Source organism: Chiroxiphia lanceolata, chromosome Z (assembly GCF_009829145.1).
Source record: "Chiroxiphia lanceolata isolate bChiLan1 chromosome Z, bChiLan1.pri, whole genome shotgun sequence".
Lineage (NCBI taxonomy): Eukaryota > Metazoa > Chordata > Aves > Passeriformes > Pipridae > Chiroxiphia > Chiroxiphia lanceolata.
Window position 1 is genome coordinate 39952393 of NC_045671.1, and position 18092 is coordinate 39970484.

At 37.1% G+C, this 18092-nt stretch overlaps 1 protein-coding gene across 1 annotated transcript in view; it reads right to left on the bottom strand.

Annotated features, from left to right (window-relative positions):
• EDIL3 (EGF like repeats and discoidin domains 3) overlaps positions 1–18092 on the bottom strand; it is a 218633-nt gene that overhangs the window by 104607 nt on the left and 95934 nt on the right. The window contains 1 exon segment of the mRNA XM_032676101.1: positions 943–1071. Coding sequence (XP_032531992.1) covers positions 943–1071 — 129 coding nt within the window.

Consider the following 18092-nt stretch of genomic DNA (forward strand, 5'->3'; position numbering starts at 1 on the left):
CCCCCAAAAATTCGGCTCATGAGCCTCTCCTTAGGCAAGCACTTGTTCTAAATGAGTTTTGCATATGGAAAACCCCCCGGGTTCTATTCAACTGACAGATAATGCAGGTTATGTGACCTGATGAACTCCCTTACTAACTGGTTTTGATCACTGGTGGGGTGGTGTGAGAAGCAGACTCTGTGGAAGCACTACCCAGTAGTAACTAAAACATCCCTGAATTAGCAATGCTGTTTCCAGCACAAATTCAAAACCCAACCCCACACCAGCTACTGTGAAGGAACTTAAGTCTGCTCCAGCCAAATCCAGCACACTCGAGATTTCTTTTCCTGTATGGTTACTTGTCAGTTCTGTAGCTACACACTGTAAGTCTAGGATTCTCACCTAAAAACAAGAAATACCCTTCAAATAAGTGGTAAGGATTAGATGGAGATCCAGAAATTCTGTTGTAGACAGGATTAAATGCACATTCAATTTAAGCCTTGTGCTTCTATCTTTGAATTTAAGTGTTGTGAGTTAAAACATTTCTTAACAAATTATAAAGACATAGGTAAAGAAAGATCTAGAAGATCTATTTATTCAGAAATTTCTTTTCAGTATTTCTTTCCTCTTTTTGTCTAGCATTAATCAAAGCAAACCCACAAACAATACTGAGATAGATCTCTACTATTTCAAATATGCTTTTCCATTAAATCCATGTAAAATGTATTTACTTTGTTGTTGCTGTGCTCTAAAATATGCATAGCAAATTATGCACTGTTGTGTCCAGCAGGTAGGTAGGTCATTTTCTGAAGGCAGCAGTAGTATTCAGTGGTATTAGCTGACTCACAATATAAAGGGTAAAGTCTGATATACTTCAGAAAATCAGATTCCATGTTAATCCTTAACAGACTATAAAAAAGTTCCTGTCTATAAATGCAATGAAATTTACCATATGGAACTTACTGTGCTGGCAGTGAATCCCATTAAATCCCTCTGGACATTTACAAACATATCCTATGAATGTGTCACCTCGGTATGCTTCACTAATTTCACATATCCCACCATTATGACATGGATTAGGAATGCAGGGTCCTGAGAGAGGGGGGAAAAAAAAAGAGAAGAATGTATACACACATAGTAACAAGCATAATAATTTCAGTCATTTATAAGCATTCATTAAAGAAATAAAATGCCTTATGGATAGCTTTATATTCCATCATCATCATCATCATCATTCCACTAACCCAGTTAAAACACACCCTTCACTTACTTCAGATAACTTGCCAGCATAGATTTTTATGAGCAAGAAAAAATATGAAGCATATCATTACTCATTAATCACAGCATTATTTTTTAATATAAGAGAAGACAGGAGATAGAGAAGTTAAATCTTGTTCTCCTATTAAAGATAAAGGGCATTCTAACTTTTACACCACTGAGGAAATAGGTGTTAATCAAACATGCTTATCATGTACAGAGTGATATGTACAATGTCCCTGAATGATCCCTACATGTCAAGTTAGTAGTCTGAGGAGATTTTTGCTATGGCTTTGGGTGACTTTCTGAATATGTGATGATCTAGGCCAGCACTTTGCAGCTACTAAACCAGCTATTCCTTTTCCACTGAGTGCTTTCGTAGCACATCCACATCAAAATGATTTCAAAAAGCTCTACTGATTAAATATTCTTTTTCCCCAACAAATCACATGCTAGTATACATAAAATTTCAGCAGTGAGATCTGATCTGTTAGGTTTACAATTACTATAACTTTAAATACCTGTAAAGAACAGAATTTTTTGGCCTGAGGTCTAAAGTTTACTCATTTAACAGCACATACTACAAGCTTTTTACATTTTATTATCTTATTAATACCACCTGCAATATGACTCTTACCAGGAGAAAACACTTGGCATTTTGGTGATATTTTTTTTCCCAATATAATTTTAAAAAACTGGCAATCATTGATTAGAAAACCTCATGTACAAGTCTGTGTGTGAAAGGATTTGTGAATTCAATATAAAGTATGTTATTTGCAACCTTTGCAACACACACAGAAAGATGGTACTCATTGCTTATTGAAATGCAATCTCATAATCATTCAACTGCATACTTATTAAAAAAAACCAAACCAAACCAAAACCCCAACAAAACAGAAAAGAATTCTATGACATAATTTACTGAAAATCAACACTGGGAATTACAGAATCACAGAATCATGAAATCACTGAGATTGGAAAAACCCTCCCAGCCCATCAAGTCCACCCTGTGCCTGCTCCCCACCTTGTCACCCAGCCCAGAACACTGAGTGCAATGTCCAGTCATTCCTTTGACACCTCCAGGGATGGCGACTTCACCATCTCTCTGGGCAGCCCTTTCCAATGCCTGACAGCCCTTTCCGGTAAGAAATTCCTCCTAATGTCCAACTGACTCTCCCCTGGCAAAGCTTGAGGCCGTTTCCCCTTGTCCTGTCCCTTGTTCCCTGGGAGCAGAGCCCAACCCCTCCCGGGCTCCACCCTCCTGTCAGGGAGTTGCAGAGAATGAGAAGGTCTCCCCTGAACCTCCTTTTCTCCGGGCTGAGCCCCCCCAGCTCCCTCAGCCACTCCTGGTGCTCCAGACCCTTCCCCAGCTCTGTTCCCTTCCCTGGACATGCTCCAGTCCCTCAATGTCTCTCTTGTCTGAAGGGCCCAGAACTGCCCCCATCACTCGAGGTGTGGCCCCAGCAGTGCCCAGCACTTGGCTGAGCCAAGGCACTGCCCTGGGCCTGTGACACACCATGGCTGGGACAGCACAGGGACCATCGGCCTCTTGCCCACCTGGGCACAGCTGGGTTCATGTCCAGCTGCTGTCACCAGCATCCCCAGGGCCTTTTCCAGCTTTCCAACCCCTCTTTCCCTACCTGGAGTGTTCCATGGGGTTATTGTGACCCAACACTTCATCATATTGAACGAATGAATGATTGAATTGAGTGATTTAAACTTAAAAGAGCTGTAAGTTAAAGTGTTTCTGAGGGTCTGCTGATTAGTTCATGTTTTCAATTACAAATTGTGGGCTGAGAGATGTTCATAGCAGCAGCATTCATCAAATGTTACATTAGTGAAAACCACACTCTCCAAGAAAATATTAATTTGCAGAAGACAAAAATTAACTGAATGACAGCATATTCCCAAGTTATAATTGCCAATGTTGTTGCTGACATCCAGGTGCACATTTCTATTGCAAGTTATGTCATCAGCCAAGACACATCCCTGAAGAATTTATGCTTTGTTTACATCATTAAACACAGGATATGTCTCACTGAACTCAAAAAACAAGGGACACGAATATACAGTAGCTTATTCCAAAAGCAGTTGGTAGTTAAAAAGGGCAAAAATCATGAAGATGAAAACAAGGACCCTGGCTGCTGCCTGTTTTGCCTTTCTCCATCCACATTCTGCATTACACATTAAAAGTAATGGTACATTACATTCTTAATTCTAGACAACATATATCATCAGGGCTAGGAAGGTTTGTGTGTTTCAATTATCACTGCTTCTGTTCATGCTCTTTCTCCTTCAGAATATTTTGGGAAAAATCATATTTCATAATTTGTACTTTTGGTCTCCCAGTGAATATAAACTGTGAGGTTTTTTTCAAGCCCCTATCACAGTGCTGCAATTTGGGGAGTAGGTGCAGGTAGCCTCATATATTAATAGTTTCTTTGCAAGCAGACCTTTAATCTTCCAAGAATAACAAATCTTTTAATGATTACTTTTTTATTTGGCTTGCTACTTTGTCCATATAGCTTGTTAAGCATGTGTTCAGCCTACTTCCATTGATTTTCTTTATATTTTGCATTTTCTCAGATCAGTCCAAAGTACAAAGGCTTAAAAGGTCATTTGAGGTGCACAGTAATAAGTACACTGGTGCATAACAGTATTTTTAACTAATGTTTGTCTTCTATGATGACTTCCTTCTGGAAAAAAAACCCACACCAACAATATGGACTTTTTTTTCCCTAATTATGGTTGTTATTTGGTTATAGATAAATAATAACATTATTTTCAATACCAGTGTTAAGTATTTTACTTTAGGTATTTTTGTTTGCTTTTATTGTTGTTGTTAATAGAAACTGGTAGTTCAAAAATTATTTTTAGAGCAACAAAACATCCCCATTGAATGTACTGAAATTAATAAAAACCAATCACCTAACTTTCACTAGTTAACATTCATTTATTAATAAGGACATGGGTTAGACTGATCTGTGTTCTAAAGCAATGATTGATTGAAAATTAAAAAGCTTGTATCATCCTACCTTGTTTCTCCTAATTCTCCAGAGAACTAGCCTCTCAGTTCACACATCTTCAGAATATTTAAATTGCATGAACACCCAAACATATGATTTTTTTTATTTTTTTTTTTTTAACTGAGTGTACAGGATCCTTGATACAAGTTCTGCAGCTTTGAGTGTCCTGAAGAATTTGGGCCCTAATCCTGCCATCATTCCATTTAAGACCCCAAAATGGTATGTAAGGTCTAGGCACAGCTTCCAGATATGAGGGGTTCCAGTTAGCTTCCATAGGGATATGTAGGCTTTTAAACAACATGGTATTGAGCGCAGTATAATTAATTGCCTCACCTTCTGATTAATGTTTTCTCTTACTCAGGTCTATAGCAGCAAGTTCAAACCCATTCTTTTTTTTTTTTAACAACAACAACAACCAAAAAGAAAAAACCAAAACCACACAAAAAAACCAAGAACACAAAAAACCCCTCCAAATAAACCAACAAAAGAAGAAACCAAACCTGTCAATTAATTTTGAACAACAGTGGCCTTCAGGGACTGGCTTTTTAAAATCAATAGCGTTGTAATACTTTTACAGGTAATCTTTAAGTGGCTTCCAACACAAAGAGAACAGCATTTGATCAATATTAATGAGCAGAGGAATTCAATGGTATGGTTTCCAGGCATTTTTATCTGTGTTCATATAAAATAATGTCAGCAAGATTAATTGTGCACTCAAAGTAATAGATCTATTCACTTTTGCTGTTCTTTTCAGTACTTTGTTCATTTCCAGAGGTATTAGCCAACATAATAAGTGGAGTCCAAAATACATCATTCTCTTATTCAGTTGAAATCTCATGCTATTTTTGAGAAAAATATTGAAAGTTAACTCACAGCATAGCAGGTTTTAAATTTTAGATGTTCTCACCAAAAAACTCTGAGATTTTATAGATGTATGAATCAAAAAAATACATCCTCAATAGAGTTGCAAAGTGGCTTAAGACAGAACCGTGTTATCTATTTTCTTCTCTGACGAGTACGGTCAACTGAAATTTCATAAGAAAATCTTGTACCATACAATACTGAAGTGCAAATTGCATATTTGAGAGAAACCATTAGTTTACTTTTAGCAAAAAAAGCCAGGAAAGCAAAGAAACCAGTTCAATGATAGTCATCTGTAAAATAACCCATTTCTCATACTTCTAACAAACAGTATAAGCTTTTTTTTTTTTTGGCTAAATATAAAATCTGCTGATGCTTTGAAGACATTCAAAAACACCAGGCAGTTTCAGAGGATGTTATTAAACACGAAATCTACATCAATCACATTTTCCTCCCAGTGTTATTCCGCATACCTGAAAGTGAGCTAAAACAGGAAGGTGATCAAACATAAAAACCTATTATTTCTTACTAAGTCAAGATTAAGTAATGAATATGAAAAATATAAAGAGAGAAAAAAAAAAGAAATATGTACTCCAATGGAGTAAAACATGCAAAATCACTACATTTTTTAAAAGTAAAATTAAAGACTGTGAAATAGAAATGTTAACACTTTTGATAGTATTTACAAGTGTTAACACTTTTGATAGCATTTATCTATCCATTTTCTCTTCATATAGAAATAATGCAACTTTTATGAAAAATACTAAATTTGATATTGACCTTGATATACATCAAGATGAAGATACTGTTAACAACAGAGCTAATTGCTTCATTTATTTTGTGGAATACTACTGAAGTAGGAATAATAGATAATGTTACTCTCATGATATAATAAGCTACAAATGCCATCAAAAAAAAATATTGGGAGTTATCCTCAAACTAATTAAAGGTATCAAATTATTTTAGTTTTCATTTTAAACAAAACCACTCTGTAGCTGCTTGCCTTTGTAGCACTAGCTTTTCTGAAGTCCCTCTTGGCTTTACACAAATGTCAAAGAGGGTGTTTTCCTCCCACTGGTAGAAAGAGTTCTCACACTGTTATAGCATCAGTAGTTTGAAGTTTTCCTCTATGTTCTGATCATACATGATTCTTTAGATGTTCCCTCTGCCAAAGCAAATTCTTCAAAATAGGCTGTGACAGAGATCACTCAGCAAGAGCTCCTGTATTTTGAATTCAATATGTGCAAAAGCAGCTAGAATTAGCCTCCCTGCTGCTGGAGCTAGAATGGCCCAGGCTTCCCATGAGGAAGAAGTTAAGGATTATCTCACTGAATTAAGCTCAGTGTCCAGGTAATCCAACACTCTAACCCTTCTGCTTATCAGTTCCTGCACCCTGACAACAAAGATGAAGGATCCTGCAATGGGAATGAGTGAAAATCTGCACTAGATATCTTATAAATACCTGAGATGAGCCTAAGCTCTGAGTCTTTATATTTGACATAATTTTCTAACATGTATGTTTTTTTCACACTGTTAAAAATCATACCACCTATATACGCACAGATGATAGACCACCTTTTTTCTGAAGTATATTGACCTTTTTCTTTCCTCATCACCCTTTTAAAAACTCAAAATGAGTTTTTGAAAGGTCTGCCCTTTCAAATGTGAGATTATAGAATTCACACTTCAGCAGACACAAATCCAAAATACAACATAATCCTATTCAAAAGAGACTGTCTTCCACAGAGACACATTCAAATTCAGCAGGAATGTTCCCACAGGTTCTAAGAGAAAACTGCTTTATTGCACATAAAGGGTAGGAATATAACAAAAGCTTGTGAGGGTCTCTGATCTTCCCCACATTTACTACTTTGTATAATAATTCAGCTTTGTAGTGAAGGCTTTACCTGACACAGGGACTGGTTCTGAATGTCCCCAGCTGTGTTCCTGCATGGGAGTTGTGATGCTTCAGAGACTATTTTAACAACTTGACAGAAATGATCCTGCATCTGCTGAGCTCTGGGGATCAATAAATCATACCAAGACACACACTTATATCTCATCTTGCCTATACATTCAAGCACACAACGACACAGATCCATTTCAGCGATGCAGTGCAGGAGTCAGGTCCCACCTGTACCTGCACCTTGAGCCTCTGCACCACCTTTGTGGTTAAGACTAAGCTTCTGCTCAGGTATTTTGTAGATTTCACCTGCATATAGAAGAAAACTACCATTGTCCAAGACCACTCTTCTTGTCCAAAGCACAGCATATTTATTCACCATGTTTCAGCTGCCTGCTTTGTACGGCACAGCTTTGAGGGCACTGGAAGAACATGTTCCCAGCAGATGTGCTATTGACCTTCTGCCAGAAGGCACTGCAACAAGGAAAATGTCTTCCAGAAAAATATGCTTATTCTGCCACTTAAGGATGAAGCATCTGCAGCAATGATTGAATATGCTGTAGTGCACTATTTGTTCTTTCTTACTTAAATAAACATCCAAAAAATTCAGGGCCCAGCTCCAGTTATACTGGTGCATCATGACATGGCTCTAAGAAAATAAAGGAGTCTCTTGGTTTAACTAAAGCCCATGGAAGTTGAACTTGATGTATTTTGAACTATCCCATCCGTCAAATCTTCTGAAAGTATAATATTCTTGCTTGTCCAGTAAACTTGAATATTTGTGAAACAAAGAGATAAAAGAATAAACCAAGCCACAGTAGCTCCTACACATCAATGTATTTTGCATGATTTCCTTTTTGAATTTGCTACCATTGATTCTATTTTACCATTAGAATATGAATATACTTTGTGTCAATAAATATGTATTAGACCTACAGTTTGCTTTTTGTTTGGTTATTTTAACTTGAAAAGAGAAGGCACTGCAGAACACCATTCATAGTTTATGTGGAATATCGATAACATTAACTGATAGCTATATGTTATTCCAGTTAATGCATGTAAGCAGTAAAACAATTAGGAGCTACAGAAACTGTCATCTCATTAACATTCTCAAGATACCAGCTTTGGAAACAAAAATAAATAAATAAATAAATCTATTCGGCCTGGCTCATAAATGGATTAGTATCGTATTAGATTCTGTCTACCTATTATGAACTAATGATACCAATCCAGACTTAATTGCACTGTGATTAAATATTTATCTTGTTTTTTAATACAGGAAATGGAGCGTGTTGGTTATAATGATCAAGGTGTCTTCATCTGGATGCAGCAAAAGCTAAGCTTCACCCCTTGAGTGCAAAATGCTTTAGGTCACTTCTGCACATTCCCTTCTAATTCTACTCTGTAGAATTCTGTTACAGGGAAGAAATTTAGGATAATTGTCCAGCCATCTCCCAACCATTTTTTTTAACTGAATAACTAGAATATTTTCTGAAAAGATGCAGTTTAAACTTGATGGCTACACAGTGCCTTCCTCAATAGTCTTAAGCTTCTCACCTTACTCTGTAATTGATTGAGAAAGGCAGATTATACCCAAATTTGAGGCAGAGTCAGTGTAGCAGGCGGTGTAGCAATACCACAGAGGATGAGACATGACAATCCTCTAAAAGCTGGGGAAAGAGTTCAATGCGCTACAAGACATTTTCCCCAAGTTGTCTCTCATTATTTCTCCTCATACTCCTCAGCATCTAAGCCCGAGAACTTTCCTTCTCCATCTTCAAATCTGTTTTTCACCTGTTTATACCCTTTGTCACCTAAATATGTGTTTCTGAATAATGCCCACAGTATTCTTACCCCACCAGCTCTCTCACAAATCTCCTTAGCAAGTTATTGTGTGACTTATTGTGCATCTCTGCATCACCTTCCACAGGAGGATTTTACCTCCCCAGAGAATACTTGCTCTGTTTACAGAAAATACAGGTTCAGGGCCTTTTTCTTCTCCTGCTCTAGCCTTACACTCAGGCAGTAGCATCATTATTTTTTTCCTAGATGATCCTATTTCTGTCATGACTTTTGCTCTTGCTGACCCAAGTGTGGCAGATTGGTTGTTACACTCCATTTCTTGTTTTTCACTTTGTACCATTGTTAAAGCCAGCTTAATTTTCCAACTTAAGTTAGAAATATTTTGCAAACTCATTTTTCAGTTGTTTCTGAAAAATCAACTGTCCAAATACAGAGAATCTTTCATTTTGTAAAAAACTTTGCTGAAGAATTTCAAAGACTTCAATATTTAATGTTGGAACATTGAGAGAAATATTACAGTTTTCAGCTGGGATGTTTGAGAGATTCAGTTCAAAAGAGCAGCCCTGACAACACTAACGTCTACAGATTCTACATTGAAATAAACTCTCAAAATCCATTTTCTATGTGATTGAAACAAATTCATATCTCTGTTTATTGCACTGGTATTTTGTTTAAGTAAAACAGACCCAGCAATAAGGAAACTATACACAGTTTGGTGCCTAACGCAGAATCTCAATGCTAATTGGATTTTTGTGCAACAGTGCTATTTTTATCTTCATAATTCTTGTCATAGTATATGAAGGCATCAGTTTCCATTGTTTCACTGCACTTTGCCAATGATCAGGACTTCCCATCCTTTTTCATCATGTTCTGCTAATTACTGGAAAACAGAAAAAACCTACAAAGCCTATGTGAACCTTAATTATAACAGCAAATAGATTAAAATCCAGTTAGTCCTCTTGATGAGCACTCCAGCAGGAACTAAAAAATGCAACAGCCTAAACTTAGGCTATTCATATTTGTATGAGTCAGGTCTTAATTACTAATGTTGCATTAATGTCACAGAATCAGCAGAAGAGAATCTCAGAGGGTGATTATCCTTAGGATATGAAATATTATTAAAAAGTGATGAAAGAGAATCACTAAATGTGAAATATATATATAGCCCAAATGGGCATAAAGTTGTCCACAGCAGAAACCAAAGAAAATAGATAAGACTTACATTCCAGTCATTTATTTCCCTGAGGATGTAGGACAGAGGAAATATATTCTTTCCTGTTCCATCTTTTTCCCAATCTGTCATCAAACCCTTCCAATTTAATGTAAAAATCTAACCATAAATCCCTGTGAATTCCAGATTCTGTCACTATTCTCTAACTCCTACTCCTGTCTGAGGTAGATCATTGTTCTCTTTTCTTCTCATCTCCCATTCCTGCTTCATATCTGTCTCTTGTCAACTCAGAAAGCCACATGCTGAATAAGAATCCCAATTTAAAATCACAACCCATGTTTGCATTCATGAGCCTTCAGACTGGAAGATATACAGTAGGATCACTTGATATCTGTTTCCTTAGCACCAGCAACATCCACAGCACAAATGTAAGTTAATTGTTCCTGATTAATATGGTCCTCATCGAGTTAGTTGCACCTGGGTGAAAATACTGACCTGTTTTAGTGGGTACTGGTAATAATTTCTGTTCAGCAATAGTGGAGATTGGTAGCTTCTGATAAAAAATGCATAAATTTAAAATGACAATTTGTGTTATTTGCACACAAGGTAATAGTTTGTAATAAAAAGTCCAAGTACAGTTCTCTGCACAGGTAAATTCTGCCTTCAACAGAGCCTTGTGCAAGGGCTGGGGCATAAGCTGCAGCATTCCCAAGGCCACTAATGTATTCCTTTAGGGAATGGCATGGCAGAGCTCCTCTGGAGCCACACAGTCTTTTCTGGTGCCCACCCTCAGCTGTGTAGCTCATTAGGCACATCCGCCTGTCCCGTGGTTTGCAAGATGCAGGGATCTGTGCGCAGGTATAATGATGGCATTATTCATCTGAGTGACTCCAGAAGATGAGGACATGAACTAGGCATGAGTAACTTCCCCTCACCGCAGGATAGATGATCAGAGTGCATGCTAATATTGTCTCTCTAATCTAGTCCAGTTAGTAGCTGGACACGATTCCTGAAAGGGGACCCATAATATTGGTCATCTGGTTATGGAATGGAGGCACAGAGAAGGATGTCTGCTTGAAAAATGTGGATCTGCAGCTGGGTTTTGAATGATGAGGAATAAGACCAGCAGGAGATGTTATGAAAACAAACCTAGCTACATGAATTAAATATTTTGAGGCAAGTTCTTTATTTGGAATTTCCTGACATATTATCTGTATTCTGCTATCAAAATTTTAGCTGGGAACAAGACTTGATGATAAATACATTGCTTTACACCTTCTGCCCCTGCCCTTGCTCATGGGAGGTTAAAGCAGAATGCACACCTGACAGGATCACTGATTTGCATTTTTTCAAAAAAAAATGCCCAGTACCCACTGTTTTGCAGGGGGAAAAAAAAGTAGAAAGATTTTTTTCTTACTTAGGAGGCAAGATTAAAAAATGAAAATTGAGAAATTCCAGGTCAACACGGAAAAATTAAGAATCTGATATTGAAATGCTGTCACTCTTTCCCTTGGAGTATATTAATAAATAAACTGTTCTGTAATTTTAACAGGATAAAATACTGTTGAAAAGTTGAAACTAATGAAATTCATGAATAACTGTAACACTGACTTGTAATATTACTGTGGAGTGTTAATCCATGCTTTGCAAGTAAATGTTGAAATATGGTGCTGCAGGCAAATTGAACATATAAATCTCTATCCAGACCTTTTTGTTCCTGGGCTATGGCTCATTCATTGCAGATAGTCATTCCAATAAAACTTATGAATTCCAAGTTATTTCTCAGCTTATTTCACACAATTCAAATAACTTCTAAAGTATATAAAGGTAGAATTCATTTTAACATTTTTTTTAACAATAGATAACTGGACATTCATGGGAGCATGCTACATTTTAATAATTATTACTTTTATCACAACAGTTGTCACACAGATACAACCTCCACAGTGGCCAGTGGAAGTTTTGTCTTAAATAAGTAAAGAAAATATATTTCTGGACAGGACTGTGAAAGCTTTTGCCATTTTCCTTACCTCTAGTCATACTGATAGTTTCCATTTAGCATTTTGTTACTTTACAGTTCAGTGGATCTTATGCAAATTATTTTGCTATGATTTTGTTTTGAAGTCTCACAGTATTTATTTGTAAGGAAGACTAATGAAGGTAACAGTTTTATACAGGTGGAAAAAAAGTTGTTTCCAAAATAATATTTTTAATTACTACAATTGTATAGATGTGATGAAATTAAACACAATACATCAGAAGACAGCTGAATGCCAGATGTCCTTCTTTCTTTCAGCCTATAATGGACATTCATGCTCTGAGGTAAAGCACTGTTTGTCTTAAAAGACTTTCAGTGGAAAACAAAAACAGACTTAAAGATCTTCTCAACACCACAGTGATACTCCCAGAGTTCAGCTGGTGTCTCATGGATCAGTACAGACTGGTGAAAGACTCGAAACAGTTTGGGATAGCAGGGATTTTTTTACTTGGGAGCATTAGAAATAGGCAGAAGAGCAGTAAACATAGTGCAGTGCAGGGGGAAACTTATTTCAATGAGAACTGGGCACGAGATCAGCAGTTGATGAGGCAGAGATTCATAACCTAGACCAGATGGAAGAAAACAGTCCATGTCAAAGCTACTCTAAACCCTGCTCTTGGTCCTCCAGGGTGCTTAATTCTCCATGCAGATAATTCCATTATCTGCCAGCTACAACATTCCTGGGCTTTGATGCACTAAAAATCCACACCAGTGTAAGGTATTACAAATATCCACGATCGTGATCAATAAAATACTGCTGCTTCAGACATGAAGAAATATTCTTTTGTCTGATATTTATCCATTTTTTCTGATGTTTATGAATTTCACACCTAAGATGTGCTACAAACCTTTGCTTCTCACAGCCCTCTTGTAACCTATGCACCCACACCAGAAAATTATCCTGAATGTCGCATCTTTCCCTGATTATACAATGTTTCAAAGGAGACTGAATTTAACTAAGTATCACATTTTCTCAGTTCAGCCATGCTGTCTCTACTTTGCCACCTGCAGAGAGCTTTCCTTGGCACTTCCTCTGTGCTTGCTTTAGCAGTTATCCAGTCTGCTCAAGCTTGGGCATATGCATAAGGTTTTTTAATACCCTGACAAAATATGAATTACTGAAAAAGTATGGTTGTAAGAATTATCACCTTTTTTTTTTTTTTTTCAGGGATCAGAGCAGATTTTTGTACATTTGCTTGTTTTTTACTAGACAACAGTTATGGATAAAAAATAAATTTATTTAATGACAAGAGATATGAAATGTTAGAAGAAGGTGCCAGAACAAACATACACGATACATGATTGAACTTATCATTAAAGGTTTTCTTGACTGTTTCAGAATGTCAGCCCAAACACAAAACTGTAGAGCTTATGCAATAGAGGCATTCCCAAGGGAGTTATTAGACAGGGATGTTTCCTATTCATCCTGCTGTTTAACATCATAGCATAGGGAACAATAATAGTGATAACATACAGTGACAATTTGGTTTTAATATTAAAATACTGGGCTTTGTTTCTTTTCTTCTCTTGCTTATTGCACTGGACAGCACAAAACATGAGTTTGCAATACTTAAATCTTTACATTAATTTCTAACCTGATTAATTTTCTATTTTTTTTAATTGATTTTATCATATTCTCAATTTAAGGTTTTCTGGTACCCTTCTTCAAACATGACACTGGAGCACAACAGACATACCAAGGGTTTTTGCAAGATTCATACTGGTTCACAAATCTACAAATCTTACGTTGAAGTAGTCAGCACCAAGAGTATACAACTCCCATCTCAAAACCACTAAATTTCAAGAAACCTCATCACAGCCACTCTTGTTTATTTAATATAACCAGAATTATTAGCACCCTGATCTTTAGCAAACATCAGTACAACTCTACATGGATTCAGATTTCTGTAGGCTCAAAAACTTTGAAGCACAGAACAATCAACATGCTAAATATATATAATGGAAGGAGATACCACAAACTAATGTGAGGAAAACCAGATTGTAAATATAAGAAAGCAGCAGCTATACAAAAAGTGAGGTCCAGAAACCTCAGGATACAAATCATAAATATGTGCATACTCATATGTGCACAGACACCACAATACTGGGCCACACAAATTCAAGATTCACTTGTAGTCCTTCCCAGAGAAACCAGAAAAAGGGATTCACTTAAATTCTGAATTTATTCCTAGTTGACATTTACCAAACACACTCCTATAGCCATACACTACAACTACATGTAGAGAAAATAAGGGAATAACTACTCTTTTTGTTTTAAATATCTAACTTATTGGGATGACTCATTCTCTACAAGTTTGTGTTTCTTTTCTTTGGTTGTAAATTGGACTCTTCTCTCTTGAAGAGGAAATCAGAATGAGATGACATCTATGCATGTTGTTGCTGTTCAGCCTTCCAAAATTAAGACTACTGTCCAAACATTTCTGTCACAATTTAGCGCCAAATACACAACTGCTGATAGTGAGGATTTCAAATCTGTATGTATGCCAAAACTAGCACTCATAAACATATATTCCACTACTAAAGCCTTACAGTAATTAATATTATTATTTGGGTTAAAATATCTGTCATGGAAGGGTTTGGTTTGTTGTCCAAAAATATGACAAACATATGAAAAACATACTTAGCATCTTTAAGAGCACACTTAATTTACAGCTTTTAACTTTGCTATCATGTACTATCTTGGTGCAGAACCAGCGGTTCCACAAATGGGTCATTACTAAATACATCCATAGCCTCCTGAATTGATGTGCAACACAAAGCCTTAGTAACTAAAAACCACTTAAATTTGCACTGTAAAGGAATAACATTTCTTCCGCAGTACTCTTTATGTTTTCACATTCAATCTGAAGCTTTTAAGATGGTCATAAGTCTTTAAAACTAACACAAGCACAAAATAAGCCTCTTTGTGATGTTTTTTCTTGGCTAGAGTCCTTTTCATCAAGCTTGTTAACCTGCTTCTAAATCCCCAACCAACCACCACTCCTCTTTGGTTTGCTTTCATTACTATTTACCTTTTTTTATTTCGCTTCCCAGACATCTAATACCTGGATGGGAATCTTTGAGTGCTTCAATCCAATTTAATTACAGCTTCTCACCAAAGATGGTTGTTGAGTTTTTTTACTTCGCTCTAACTTTCACCACACATTTCCACCAAACTCCCCTTTCCACTGAGCGCACACATGTGACTTCATGGCAAGATAGATCAAGATGCTAAACCAAATGAACACTGGCTCTATCAGAGAAATTGCATTATGGATGCGGTACTTCCAACTGGAACAGAAACCTGATGTAGCTCAACACAGGTGCTAACACAGGCACAGAGGAGAGAGGAAGAAAGCATCAATGTGCTGGAAGAAGGGATAAAAAAATTAATGGATGACGTGAAGGAAACAACACTTGTAACGGCAGCCAGACCCATGCAGATCAATCCACTTCTGCCTCCCTCTCTGTTTGCACATCTTCAGACTCACTCCCTCTGTGCTCATACTCAACTTACTGATCCCATTTTTTTGCCTGTTAATTTCCTTCCCCAGGAACTTCTTGTCTCAGTTTGCAACACCTCTCAGAGGAAAATCTGTCCTGTAATTTGTAACTTTTTATCTGTTTTCTGCCATGCTTAGCCTTTTCACGGAATCACAGAATGATTTAGGTTGGAAAAGTCTTCCCAGACCATCAAGTCCAACCTGTGACTGATCTCCACCTTGTCATCCAACCCAGAGGACTGAGTGCCATATCCAGTCATTTCTTGAACACCTCCAAAAAATTGTGCTCCAAAAAAAGGAGGAGCTTTTTTGTTATAATTCTCCTGTACTCTTCTTGGAAGCACAGACAACTCAAGGAGCAGCAGAGTACACTGAGATCCCTACAGCAACAGGAAGAGCAGTTTGTTCATCTTGCCTATTCCTTCTCCATCTTCAGAGGATGAAGCAATAAATATAAAATATTAATCTCTGATTTCTTTAATCATGTCTCTCAAACTGCTATTTCACCTCTTTTTATCTGTCCTAGCAAGGTCCAGGCACCTGTAAAACCTCTGCTTGGGGAACACGGCTTCCAGACGGAAAAGCACCTAAGTAAAGCTAACCTGTGATATAGATCTGGTATCAATAAATATTAGGTACAGAAGGTTTAAAAGAATCATAGAACCACAGGATGGTTTGGGCTGAAAGGGATTTTAAAGCTCATCCAGTTCCAACCCCCTGCTGTGGCAGGGACACCTTCCACTAGACCAGGGTGCTTAGACCGCCATCCAGCCGGGCCTTGATCTGAGCTAAGTTCAGTCTGAGGCAGATGCCTGGTATGAAAAACTTCATCTTAGAAAACATGAGTCTCTAAATTCAGGTGAGAAAGTGAAAAGAAATCCGAAGAAAAAGTCAACGACATAAAGCAGTTTCTATCTTGCGAGATACTGTATGATCTTCCACTTGTATTTGTACACTAGGATGAATATTTTATACCCACCAAAAATATAACTCTCAAAAACTACGCAGATTATGGAAAAAAACACATGTATGAATTCCTCAGACATCTGCCAGCACTGCAGGCTAATCTTAGCCTCCTAGCTCCCTTTTTGTCAATCTTGAAAAGAAGTAGAGCCATTTTGCCAAACTGTTGTTTTTATGATCTATGGAAAGACATTCACTAAGGGATATGCTGAAAATACTAATTAATTTCCACTTCTGACCTAAGCAAGGTTTCTTGCTTTTAAATGCAACATGCTACTCTAATAACCCTCAGTACCACCTAGCATGCAGAACTATATTTACTGCATATACCTCATTTCCATCAAAATAGGGTTTAATATGACCTTTATATAATTTTCTGATTTAGTCTATATTTTACTTGAAATAGATGGAAAAGTAATCAACGAGTTAGATTCAGGTACTGAAAAAAAAATCAGAATAAGCACTTCAAGAAGAAGAAGAAAAGGAATTTGAATTGCTACAAATATGTAAACCAAGTTCAGCAAGAGAGCAAGTCCCTGCTACAAACCCTGGGGGAATGGCAGATCCTTTCCCTTGGAATAATTCTGAAGGATGATTTTCCTCTTCAAAATGTGTTAAATAGAAATAGCTTTGCACACCACAGCAAAATCACTGTGACCCAAGAGACAGCTGCCACAAAACCACAATGCTTCTACAGTGGGCAGAAAACTGAAGTCCTTGAGACTGAACAGGGTGCATCCTTGATGTTTTGAAAGTGACACAGAAAGCAGATTAAGTATCTCATGTGTGTTTTTTTTTTTTCTTTTTAATTTTCATTTCAATGACTTATAAACAAAATCTGGTTTGTTGTTTTTCTTTTCTGATAATCACAGAATGGTTTGGCTTGGAAGGGACCTTCAAGATCACCTGGCTCCAAAAATCATCACACTAATCATCAAAGAAGTTCTAATTTCAACTTTTTTTACAGTCAATAAAGGCCATTATAAATGACATTATTTTCAGGAAGAAATCTAGTTTCAGACTCACAATCAGTTGAGTATTTGTAGAGAATACATATGGTACAGTTATTATACAAGGATATATGGATAATTCCTGTGTAAACATCAATGTCAGTAAGATCACAAATGTTTTTGTTTGAAGTCATAATGTGACTCTGAGAATCACTGACTCATGTCCAGAACTTTAACCAAATGGATCTCATCTCCCTTTTGGTGAGCAGTGCAGCAACAAATGGTAAAAGCATTTTCTGACATGGAGGAAGGAAAGACAATGAAAAACTGGCTACAATATTAATCTGTTCGAGAAAAAGACTTATTGAATATTTGAATCATGGAATCCCAGAATGTCCTAGATCATCCAGCCTCACCCTGTGCCATGGGCAGAGACACCTTCCACTAGCCCTGTTGCCCCTGGTTGCTCCAAGCCCTGTCCAACCTGACCGTGAACACTTCCAGGGATGGGGCAGCCACAGCTTCTCTAGGCAACCTGTGCCAGGGCCTCACCATCCTCACAGCCAAGAATTTCTTCCCAATATCCCCTTAAAACCTACTCATTTTCCAAACTATCTAATATAAAATTATTTTAAACA